At 43.2% G+C, this 12,004-nt stretch overlaps 1 protein-coding gene and 2 long non-coding RNA genes across 3 annotated transcripts; 1 reads left to right on the forward strand and 2 right to left on the reverse strand.

The window, feature by feature from the left end:
- Positions 1-1,304: 1,304 nt before the first annotated feature.
- LOC127908249 (uncharacterized) lies at positions 1,305-6,018 on the reverse strand. Its single transcript, XM_052465913.1, has 2 exons — positions 1,523-6,018; positions 1,305-1,365 (listed from the first exon to the last, which is right to left on the reverse strand). Exon 1 carries the CDS (start codon positions 5,964-5,966, stop codon positions 2,115-2,117), a length of 3,852 nt encoding a protein of 1,283 aa, XP_052321873.1. The 5' UTR covers positions 5,967-6,018; the 3' UTR covers positions 1,305-1,365; positions 1,523-2,114.
- Positions 1,764-11,118, forward strand: LOC127908254 (uncharacterized). The gene is made up of 2 exons (XR_008066503.1): positions 1,764-1,807; positions 10,646-11,118. It is a non-coding gene; the product is annotated as an uncharacterized LOC127908254 (long non-coding RNA).
- LOC127908251 (uncharacterized) lies at positions 7,161-8,032 on the reverse strand. Its single transcript, XR_008066486.1, has 2 exons — positions 7,379-8,032; positions 7,161-7,221 (listed from the first exon to the last, which is right to left on the reverse strand). It is a non-coding gene; the product is annotated as an uncharacterized LOC127908251 (long non-coding RNA).
- Positions 11,119-12,004: the final 886 nt, after the last annotated feature.

A 12,004-nucleotide genomic window follows, 5' to 3' on the forward strand; every position in this document is an offset into this window, starting at 1 on the left:
TGTTTTCTCATGATTTGGTTGGGTCTAATTGTGCTGTTGTCCTGGGGCTCTGTAGGGTGTGTTTGTGTTTGTGAACAGAGCCCCAGGACCAGTTTGCTTAGGGGACTCTTCTCCAGGTTCATCTCTCTGTTTGTGATGGCTTTGTTATGGAAGGTTTGTGAATCGCTTCCTTTTAGGTGGTTGTAGAATTTAATGGCTCTTTTCTGGATTTTGATAATTAGTGGGTATCGGCCTAATTCTGCTCTGCATGCATTATTTGGTGTTTTACGTTGTACACGGAGGATATTTTTGCAGAATTCTGCGTGCAGAGTCTCAATTTGGTGTTTGTCCCATTTTGTGAAGTCTTGGTTGGTGAGCGGACCCCAGACCTCACAACCATAAAGGGCAATGGGCTCTATGACTGATTCAAGTATTTTTAGCCAAATCCTAATTGGTATGTTGAAATTTATGTTTCTTTTGATGGCATAGAATGCCCTTCTTGCCTTGTCTCTCAGATCGTTCACACCTTTGTGGAAGTTACCTGTGGCGCTGATGTTTAGGCCAAGGTATGTATAGTTTTTGTGTGCTCTAGGGCAACAGTGTCGAGATGGAATTTGTATTTGTGGTCCTGGTGACTCGACCTTTTTGGAACACCATTATTTTGGTCTTACTGAGATTTACTGTCAGGGCCCAGGTCTGACAGAATCTGTGCATAAGATCTAGGTGCTGCTGTAGGCCCTCCTTGGTTGGTGACAGAAGCACCAGATCATCAGCAAACAGCAGACATTTGACTTCGGATTCTAGCAGGGGAGGCCGGGTGCTGCAGACTTTTCTAGTGCCCGCGCCAGTTCGTTGATATATATGTTGAAGAGGGTGGGGCTTAAGCTGCATCCCTGTCTAACCCCACGACCCTGTGTGAAGAAATGTGTGTGTTTTTTGCCAATTTTAACCGCACACTTGTTGTTTGTGTACATGGATTTTATAATGTCATATGTTTTACCCCCAACACCACTTTCCATCAGTTTGTATAGCAGACCCTCATGCCAAATTGAGTCGAAGGCTTTTTTGAAATCAACAAAAGCATGAGCCTTTCTCCCTGCAGATCGGCGCAAGTTTGGCAGCTCTCCACATCTCGTCTATCACGTTCCTCAACGAAAACATCATGATGACCTGTCTGTTCATCTACTTCCTCTTATCTCCGACACGGTGTACAACATCTTCAGCAATGTTCAGGGTAGCAGGGGGAAATGTCAATCACAATCCCTCTGATATTCTCCCTATTCTCAGTTGTAGCTCCCTTCAGTAACCACGAGCACAACCGTTCCTTGATTTTAACTGGCGGCTTTATTCTGTAGTTTTAGTCAGAATTATCACCTTCCGTGAGAACTATAAAGTAAATGAAAAATACAGTTAAGCACACTCTTACGACCTTATCTTACGAGTGACTTATTAGCTTGGTATAACTCTGAAGTGCTTACATACATAACAGTTTAACCGGCGTTATAACAGGTTCAGATTAACACATGAATAAAGGAACAAATACCTCATTGGCTGCTTATTACAGAAGGGAGGAAATTAAACTTCACACTTATTATTCCTGGCATGAATTCACACTTCATCCTAACATACACTCTTCAACCATTATGAACTACACCCGATGACATGAAAACTTAGCTAACGCAGCGCAGGATTGCCTTCCCTCCAAAGGTGTGTTGCTACAATAAGGATCCCCGTTACAACAGTATTAGCTACGTAGTTCCGCTTGTATTATCATTTCCCCGCACAGCGGACACATAAACAATTCAAACAAAAGACAACGACATAACCTGTAAGTCTAACTGTCAGTTACACTCCCACCAATCACCAGTGATTTCTGTGAAAGGGGTCTGCAGGTTTCTTGATCGGCTTCCAGGAGGGTGACTGTCTTATGGATGGGCCTCTCCAGACAGGTGGGTTTGGTGATGCGTTTACCTCTCTCATCTTCGGTTGAGTCGCTGATCAGTAACTTGAATCTTCTCACCCGGCCATCCTGTCCCGGGTACACTTCTGTAACCTTTGCCAATTTCCACTGGTTGCGTGGTGCAGTATCATCTTGCAAAATGACAATGTCATTAATCCTTGCGTTTCTTCAGTCTTTACTCCATTTCTGTCTGTGTTGGAGGTTTAATGCGTTGAATACGGTTAGCTACAAAGACGTGGAATCTTCTGGCTTCATTGTTGATGTAGCCAAGAACTACCTTCGACTCTGTCCAGAAGTATTCCTGTAGACCTTGTATCTCTAACTCCTTTTTGAGCATGTCACTTGTTCGAACAGCTACCACCGCTGCTGAAAGTTCCAGTCGTGGTATGGTCGTAACCTTGGAAGGGGCGACTCTCGACTTTGCCATAACTAGGGAGCAATGAACTTCTCCTGCGGTGCTGATTGTTCTGAGGTATGAGCACTCTCCATAACCTGAGGTACTAGCGTCGGAGAAGTGATGGAGCTCATAACTCTGCACCTCCTTGAAACTTGATGGCAAGTAGCTTCGTTGGATCCTTACTTCAGACAAGTTTTGTAGACCTTGGAGCCAGAATTCCCACTGGGAACGTAGGTCATCTGGAAGGGGGTCATCCCAGTCGATTCTGTCACGACACATCCGCTGCAAGATCTGCTTCCCCACCAGGACAAAGGGTGCCACAAACCCAAGCGGATCATATACAGAGGCTACTGTAGAGAACACTCCTCTTCTTGTGAGTGGGCGTTCCTTGACAACTACTCTAAACTGGAACTCGTCTGATGCGACACACCACAGTACACCAAGCGCTCTCTCCATGTGTGGTTCACCCAGAGCCATATCCAGGTCTTTGGCACCCTTGGCACGTTCTTCCTTGGGAATTGTGGCTATAACTTCCTTGCTGTTAGAGATAAACTTGTGCAACCAAAGTTTGCCGATGCTGCAAAGCTCTCTTGCTTCTTTCCCCAGCTGGGCCGCTTCAGCTTCAGACGATACGCTCGTCAACCCATCATCAACATAAAAGTTCCTTTCTATGAACTGGATAGACTTCTCGCTGAAGCTTCCTCGTCCTTCGGCAGCAAGATGTTTGAGACCATAGTTGGCGCAACCAGGAGATGAAGCTGCGCCGAACAAGTGGACCTTCATACGATACGCTGAGGGTTGAGACTCTAGATCTCCGTTCTCCCACCAAAGGAACCGTAGATAATCTTGGTCTTCTGCTTTCACATGAAACTGGTGGAACATGCACTCTACGTCACACATGATTGCAACTGGACCCTTACGAAAACGACAAAGGATGCCCAGCAATGTGTTTGTCAACTCTGGACCGGTAAGGAGATGATCATTCAAGGACGTCTCTCGAAACTTAGCTGAGCAGTCAAAGACGACTCGTATCTTCCCAGGCTTTTGTGGGTGATAAACTCCATGGTGCGGGATATACCATGCTGGATGCTTGTTAATTTCCTCTTTAGAGACCTTCTCAGCATCTCCACAAGCTATAGTCTCTTCCATGAATGCTGTGTAGTCCTTGTAGTACTGCTTGTCTCTCCTTAGGCTCCTTTCCAGGCACTTGAGTCGGTGAACTGCACATGTTTTATTGTTCGGCAGATTGGGTCTTTCTTCCTTAAACGGCAGCGGCATCTCATAATGTCCATTGTCCTTACGTCTGATGCCCTCTTTCATTTTCTTCAGGAACCGGATATCCTCTTGAGATATGAGGTCCTCTTCTGCAGGTCTCTCGTTGAAGTCAGATTCAAGCGTCTTGATAATGTCCAGTGTTGTGATTACCTCTCTTGCATGTGTTCTACAAACATAGTGTACTTGATTTGTGAGGTTGGAAGAAGATTGAAGGCTTGGCATCACCTGTCTAACGATAACCCGATGACTCACTCCAATAGGGTCGCCATAGTCGATACATGGATTTCCATAGCCGACTATGCTCCAGCCAAGATCTGTTCTCTGAGCAAAAGGCTGATTTCCCTTACCAGACACAATTTCTCTTGGAAGGAGAGCCTGGGAGCAGTTGTAGCCAATTAAGAGACCGACATCACAGCTCTGTTGAGGAGCAATCTCCTCTGCAATGTGTTCAAGATGAGACCATGCTCTTGAAGTCTCTGGAGTAGGAATATGATCTCTGTTTGCAGGAATAAACTCTCTCGAGTAGGTCGTTGGCAGAGGGATTTTCTTCTCCAAGTAAAACCCTCTAACCTGCAAACCAGACAGCTTCTGGCAGGGCACAGTGGTATTTCTTGAAGCCATTGTAGAGAGTTTCAGTTGGACTGGCTCCTTCCTTGTATTGAGAGCCTTTGTTGTCTCTTCAAGGATAAAAGTGGTGTCGCTCTGGGTGTCAAGAAGTGCATACACAAGAACTTCACGATCTGGCTCACTTGTGGTTGACACCCATACTGGAATGATTGTGGAGGTGTGAGTGTTAATGTCCCTTACGACTCTGTTAGATATGGCCTCACTTGACGCTCTTGTCCCCTTATCTTGTGAGGTCTTCCTATCCCTTAACCTTTCTTTAGTACGATCTTCGTGCAGGCAGGATGGATGCCTCCTCTGACACGTGTCGCAGGTGTTCCTGTTATCACAATCTTTCGATCGATGGCCAGGCCTTAAACAGCCAAAGCACAATTTATTCTCTTGAACAAACTTCTGTCGCTCTGCGGTGGGCTTATCCATGAACTTCCAGCATTTGTGGAGACTGTGACCTGACTTCTCACAGAAGACACAACTAGTAACAGTATCTTTCTCATCAGAGTTAGTTGCTAATACCCTTGCTCCGGGGTTTTGAATCCTTGGCGTCTTAAGTTTCCCATCTTCACTTGGTTTCAAAGCATGAAGGGATGTTACAGGATTGCAAGCAATCTTGGCTTCTCTTGTGAGAAACTTCACAAACTGACTGAAGCTAGGAAAGATCTCCGTTTCTTCTAAGATGTCTGTGACCTTTCTATTCCATCTTGAAGTTAGCCAATCTGGAAGTTTAGCGAGGATCTTTTGGTTTTCATTACAGTCATTAAGCACCTCCAGGCCCTTATTCTGAGACATAGCAGCTTCACAGCTGCGAAGAAAGTCTACAAGGTCTCTAAGTTCAAGACTGTCCTTGGATCCTATCGTAGGCCATGCATTGAGCTTATCTCTGAAAGACTTGGCGATGAAGAATTTGTTTCCGTACCTTTCTTCAAGAATGGTCCAAGCAGCATGGTAGGCTGATTCTGTTCCTAACATAAAGTAACTTTCGATGGCTTTCTTGGCAGGCCCACCGACATATTTTCTTAAGTAATATATCTTCTCAGTTGTTGGTATGTTCTTCCTGTCTATCAGAGTCTGAAAAGAGACCTTCCAGTCAGTGTACGAGAGAGGCTCTCCATTGAATGTTACTGGTTCTGGTATGGGGAGGCGGCTTTCACTGATTGCTTCCGCTAGTAACCTGAACATGGTCTTGGTGCCATCTTCTTGCTGTGTGCTTGTCACAACATGTTGTGGTGAGAGACTGTGAAATGAGCCACTTCTGTGCATGACTTCTTTCACATACTTGCAGTTAGAGAGTAGTTCTCTCTTCTCGTCCTCTGAGTTTTCATCTTGCTCATACACTTGCATTCGCGCCTTGGCAGCATTTAGTTTCTTGAGCACTTCTAGGTGCTCTAACTCTCTACGCTTGTCTTCTAGTGTCCTTCGTCTGGCAGCATTTTCTACCTCTAACTTGACTCGCAGCCTAGCTTCTTCTAAGCTGCGTTTCACAGCCTCAGCTTCTTGCTCCGCTGTCCTCTTCTTATCTTCATCTTCGAGTCGCTGAAGCTCTTCTAGTTGGCGTTCTTGCTTAACCATTACTTCTAAAGCTGCTTGGTTAGCAGCAACTTCCGCCGCAGCCTCTTGTCTCTTGACAGATGACACGCTTGAGCATCTGGAGTTGACCTTTGAGTTGTTTTGAGACTGGGAGGAAGCACTTGAGGGCTGATAGTTGGGACTTGACTTATGTGAGAGTTCGGACATGCACAAGGAATTGCTGTCCTTCCAGTGCAACTCTATCTGGTTACTTTGACCTTCTTCCTGCCTTTTAAATGACACCTTACAGTCTTGATAATAGACATTGTAACTGCTTCACAAGTATCAACTCTGCGTCGTATATCGTTGTCGGGAATGTCGATTTGACGCAAATTTACATAGACACGGTTTAGCTCTGTAGAGGTATGGCTAATCTTGTTTAAGAGGTCTTCTAGTAGGTCTTCAGAGCAACAACCTGTCAGTGACAGTTTTGCTTCCTTTACCAGAGCCTTCCACTTCTCATAGCTGACCCTGAAACGTTGTTCGAGCTGTCTCCACCTTTCGTCGCGCAGTTCTCTGCCCTTTTCAGTTAACCTGCGGACCCTCTCACCTTTTCGTGGCTCTTGTTGTGCTACCTCTTCCTGCTGCTCTGTTTGTTCTGATGAAGGCTCAAAGTTTGCGAGGTGTTGCTGCAGCTGCTCAACTTGACCCACCCCATCTCTATCACCTTTAGTGAAACTACCTCTTTCTGACATTCTAAATCAAGTCAAATCAATTCTAGCTAAGGTTTGGATAAGTGAGTAGGTAATTTATACTCTAATTCACTGTAATTTATACCTCAGTACGTGGTATAAACATGTATAATGCTTGAAACAAAGGCTTGAACAAACACCTTACCAAACAATTACACTATTAACTTACAGGTGAAAATAGAATTAATAGGTGTACGCTGACCCTTAATGTTTGTGACTATATATATATATATTTAGTAAGTATCAAATAATATTTTTCAGTAATACACATACCAGCGATACATTAAGATAGAAAGAGCAAATGCATAATACCAGAGTCTTTATGAAATAGACAACTATCTCCAGTCCTTACGAATTGTGATCTTAAAGTCTCTTATTAGCTGTTCAGAAGGCTAGGACCACCTTCAAACACCTTGACTTGTACTTGCGTGTCTGACTTTCCTGTTAGTCTTGACCTTATGTTGCCTCACGATGCTTCCTTATGTGGAGATTTTCTTCTTAGTTTGCAGGTAGGTGCAAAACTCTTATCTGGCAGATGACAAGGTCTACCAGGATTTGGGAATCTTGTAGATGTTTTACAGCTGGATGAGATTCTTCTTTCTCTCTTGCTCGTGAAGAGCATTGAGTTCTCACTGTAGCTCCCTTCAGTAACCACGAGCACAACCGTTCCTTGATTTTAACTGGCGGCTTTATTCTGTAGTTTTAGTCAGAATTATCACCTTCCGTGAGAACTATAAAGTAAATGAAAAATACAGTTAAGCACACTCTTACGACCTTATCTTACGAGTGACTTATTAGCTTGGTATAACTCTGAAGTGCTTACATACATAACAGTTTAACCGGCGTTATAACAGGTTCAGATTAACACATGAATAAAGGAACAAATACCTCATTGGCTGCTTATTACAGAAGGGAGGAAATTAAACTTCACACTTATTATTCCTGGCATGAATTCACACTTCATCCTAACATACACTCTTCAACCATTATGAACTACACCCGATGACATGAAAACTTAGCTAACGCAGCGCAGGATTGCCTTCCCTCCAAAGGTGTGTTGCTACAATAAGGATCCCCGTTACAACAGTATTAGCTACGTAGTTCCGCTTGTATTATCATTTCCCCCGCACAGCGGACACATAAACAATTCAAACAAAAGACAACGACATAACCTGTAAGTCTAACTGTCAGTTACATCAGTTTCAGGGAGCCGGTTCAGATCCTAGCCCCATCGGCGGTTGTATCGGTCTTGTCCAGCACTGTCCAGCTCCTCGTTCTCTTTTGTCAGGGCATCAACTTTATTTTTCAACAGTTTCACATCAGTGGTAATATTCTTAATGCCTGATGCATTAAACTCTGTAGTTCTGGAAACGTTTGCAATCGAGAGGGTATTTTCATGAATCCTCTCATCAAAGCCATTCAGCTAAATAGCTTGTTCGTCAAATGTATTGTTTAAACCCTAGATGGCCTCAATGGTGAAAGGCTGGGGTGGTTGAGTCTGCCCGGCGTCACTTTCTTGTAGTCTCTTCAGGTAGGGGGTCGAAGGGGTTATTTGGACACCTGTACCGAAGACGAATTCCTCCGACTTCGGTACCGTTACTTCTGGGGGAGTGTCAGAATCTTCCATATGGTTGCCAGTATCTACCTCGGTTATGACAGCTCCATTTTTGCTAGATTCCAACTCAGCTAATGTTAGTAGCTAGCTAGTCTTGGCTGAACTTGTGTAACAGTATAACTGTAGACCGTCCCCTCGCCCATACCAGGGCGCGAACCAGGGACCCACATCAACAACAGTCACCCAGGAAGCATCGTTACCCATCGCTCCACAAAAGCCGCGGCCCTTTGCAGAGCAAGGGGACTTCACCGATTGAACCGCTAGTTAGCGCGCACCACTGCTAACTAGCTAGCTATTTCACATCCGTTACACTTGCATGCAGTATAACAAAGTGGTGTTCGGTAAACCATCAAACACATATATTTTTTAAACAGCAAAAAACGTCATTTTAACTGTGTTCGTCGTCAAACTCAAATTAGGGATTTAATTAAATTTAAAGTTTAGGAACTCAGTTTAATGCGACCACTCACTCCGCCATTTTATCCCCACCAGTGGTCATACTCTGCTTTACTCAGGATTAATTTAACTCAAGAGTTGATTAAACTAATTGTTATCACCTGTTCTGAAACTGAAAACTCTTGAGTTTGACAGCTCAGAGTTAGTCAACCCAGAGTTCAGGTTTAAACTCAGAGTTTGTTATGACTACTTTCTGAAACAGGGCCCTGCAGATTAATGTGACTCAAAATAGATTACAGTTTAACATTCGCAACGGCAGATATACTTTCGAGGGAGCATTTTACGTTTTTGGTTTGCGCGGTGCATTCTGGGCAATTCTGGGACAAGGAGCGCTCTCCCTCAAGGAGTGAATGGTTAGTCTATTGAATGCTAGCTCAAAACCCCAACATTAGCACGAATTTCGTCAGAAAAGTACAACATTACACATCTTTTCCGAGATGTGAGATAATTAACTTGCTATCTGTGATATTGTATTGCTTTGGAATCGTGATATTACGTACTTTCGACGGGATTACGTGACGATTAGTTTAACAACCGCGTGACACAGCAGGACAACCTGCACGCGATTGGTCGACAGTCTGCTGGTGGGTGTTTGACGTTCTTAATTCATTGGATTCCTATCTCCTTTTTGTAATATATCTGACAACTGCACCGCGGTTAAATTATATACATATTTGATGCAATGCACCCTGGACTAAAGAGGCAGACAAATAGGAAAAATGTGCTAGACAACTCATGAAAACATCAAATGACACAGAGCATCGACAGAACGTCACACAGAGATGCACAAAAACAATATAACATTCAACATTGGTGAAACTTTCTTTAAAACCCACAGTTTAACGACTTTGCCTTCAAAATAAAAGTCTGCGAATAAACGCTGTGTATAATACATCACTGGGTACATCACACTAGGGCCAAGCTTCCTGCCATCTTTAACCCCCCCCGTCTTTACACTGCTCCGACTCACTGTTTATTATCTATGCATAGTCACTTTACCCCTACCCACATGTACAAATTGGCTCGGTACCGGTACCCCATGTATATAGCCTCGTCATTGTTGTTTTACTGCTGCTCTTTAATTACTTGTATCTCTTCTTGTCTGTATTTTTTTAACTGCATGTGACTAATAAAATTAGATTGGATTTAAATATTTTCTTAACTCTATTTCTTGAACTGTGTTGTTGGTTAAGGGCTTGTAAGTAAGCATTTCACAGAAAGGTACCTGTTGTATTCGGCACATGTGACAAATAACATTGTATTTTATTTGCAATCAATATTTTTTTGCATCTTTGCATAGTCATAGCGCATAATGTAAGAAATTATGAAACTAATGAGAATTACTACTTACAATAAGATCAATAATATTATAATGTGGAGAAGATTTAAAATCAAATGTTTAAATCAAAATTTCACATTTAAACAAATCTTAATGTATTGGTCAGGTAGACAGATTTTGCAGATGTTGTCTCGGGTGTAGTGAGCAATGTCAGAGTCCAGACTATAAATATATATGTAGATGATGGTGTGTATAGACATTATGGGCAGTGTATGAATAGACAAGGTGTGTACAGCAGTAGTTCTATAGGATGAACCTTGACTAGAATACAGTATATACTGTACATATGAAGTGGGTAAAACAGTATGTAAACATTCAAGTTTCCAGTGTTCAATGACTATGTACATAGGGCAGCAGACTCTAAGGTGCAGGATTGAATACCAGGTGGTAGCCGGCTAGTACCAGTGAATAAAGTTAATGCAGGGTACTGGGAGGACGCTGGCTAGTGGTGCCTATTTAATAGTCTGTTGGCCTGGAGATAGAAGCTATTTTTCAGTCTCTTGGTCCATTCTTTGATGCACCTGTGCTGTATCTGCCTTCTAGATGGTGTCGGGATGAACATGCTATGGCATGGGAGGCTGAGGTGGCTATGGCTATGTTATTTATATAACTGGTGCTATGCTTACACGTGTTAATTGGTTCTTACAGATCCTTTCACAGTTTTAATGTATTTCCTGTTTGCTTGAGATGTAATTCCTGGATGATTATATGATCAACCCCTTTTTTTCAATTGACCCATGGCTAGGGTCCCCAGTCCGAGGTCGGCGGCGAGGGTCGCGGAGGCGGGCTAAGAGGCGGACAAGGACTATGGTGGAGTGGGGTCCACGTCCCGCGCCAGAGCCGCCGCCGCGGACAGACACCCACCCAGACCCTCCCCTATAGGGGGTACTGTTACGTTCTTACCTTAGTTCTTTTGTTATGTCTTTGTTTTAGTATGGTCAGGGCGTGAGTTGGGTGGGTTGTCTATGTTAGTTTTTCTATGATTTGCTATTTCTGTGTTTGGCCTGGTATGGTTCTCAATCAGAGGCAGCTGTCAATCGTTGTCCTTGATTGAGAACCATATTTAGGGAGCCTGTTTTCTATTGTGTTTCGTGGGTGATTATTTTCTCGTGGGTGATTATTTTCTGTTGTGTGTCTGCACCAGCCTGAACTGTTTTCGGTCGGTTCTCTTTGTTATTTCCGTGTTCATTCTAATAAATATGGACACATACCACGCTGCACCTTGGTCCTCACCTTCTTCCACCATCGACGACCATTACAACTCCCCTCAAACAATAGCATGGTATTCTTTCACTGTAATGGCTACTGTAAATTGGACAGTGCAGTTAGATTTACAAGAATTTAAGCCTTCTGCAAATGTCAGATATGTCTATGTCCTGGGAAATGTTCTTGTTACTTACAACCTCATGCTAATCGCATTAGCCTACATTAGCTCAACCATCCCGTGCAGGGGACCCACCAATCCTGAAGAAGTTTTAATGTGTCTTATCCTAGTAGCACCCTCTAGTGGCTTAAAGCCTCGTGTGTCTTATTCTTGTTCTGTGAAATGCTATGTGCTGTGCCCAGCAGTTGTCTTTACTATCTTTTGCTAATAGATACTAATTATTTGGTCGTTCAGAGTTTATGACTATTGAGGTCTACACATGCAATAGAACATAGCCGCCAATACAGTTCACTGTATATGGAATACATATTGGACTGTAAAGGAACAAGTTTACAACCTGTCTCAGCTAAAGTGAGGTGGAAAAGACTCAGTAGGGTCTCTTCTAACCAAATATGTTTAGTTTTGGAGGGAAACTGTGTCGTACAGATTGTTGCTGTCTTTTTACTCCTTCCCCTCTTTAGCCCCCAATGCAATACACTGTTTTGGGCTGTCTAATAACTGTCTCAGATAAAGTGGGGTGGAAAATACTCAGTAGGGTGTGTTCGAACAAAAAGCTAAGTTATAGGGAGTGTTGCTGGACTTTTACTGTGGTCAAACAGCTTCAAATGTGGTGCCTAAACACTATGGGGCAAATATAGCACTGTGTCATATGATGCATATATTGTTCTACCAAAATACCCTATAATGTAGAACATTTACATTTTACATTTAAGTCATTTA

This window comes from Oncorhynchus keta, chromosome 17 (genome assembly GCF_023373465.1).
Source record: "Oncorhynchus keta strain PuntledgeMale-10-30-2019 chromosome 17, Oket_V2, whole genome shotgun sequence".
Classification (NCBI taxonomy): Eukaryota; Metazoa; Chordata; class Actinopteri; order Salmoniformes; family Salmonidae; genus Oncorhynchus; species Oncorhynchus keta.

Coding starts and splice junctions, on each gene's coding strand:
- LOC127908249 (XM_052465913.1), bottom strand. CDS start 5,966: ATGTCCGAACTCTCACATAAGTCAAGTCCCAACTATCAGCCCTCAAGT.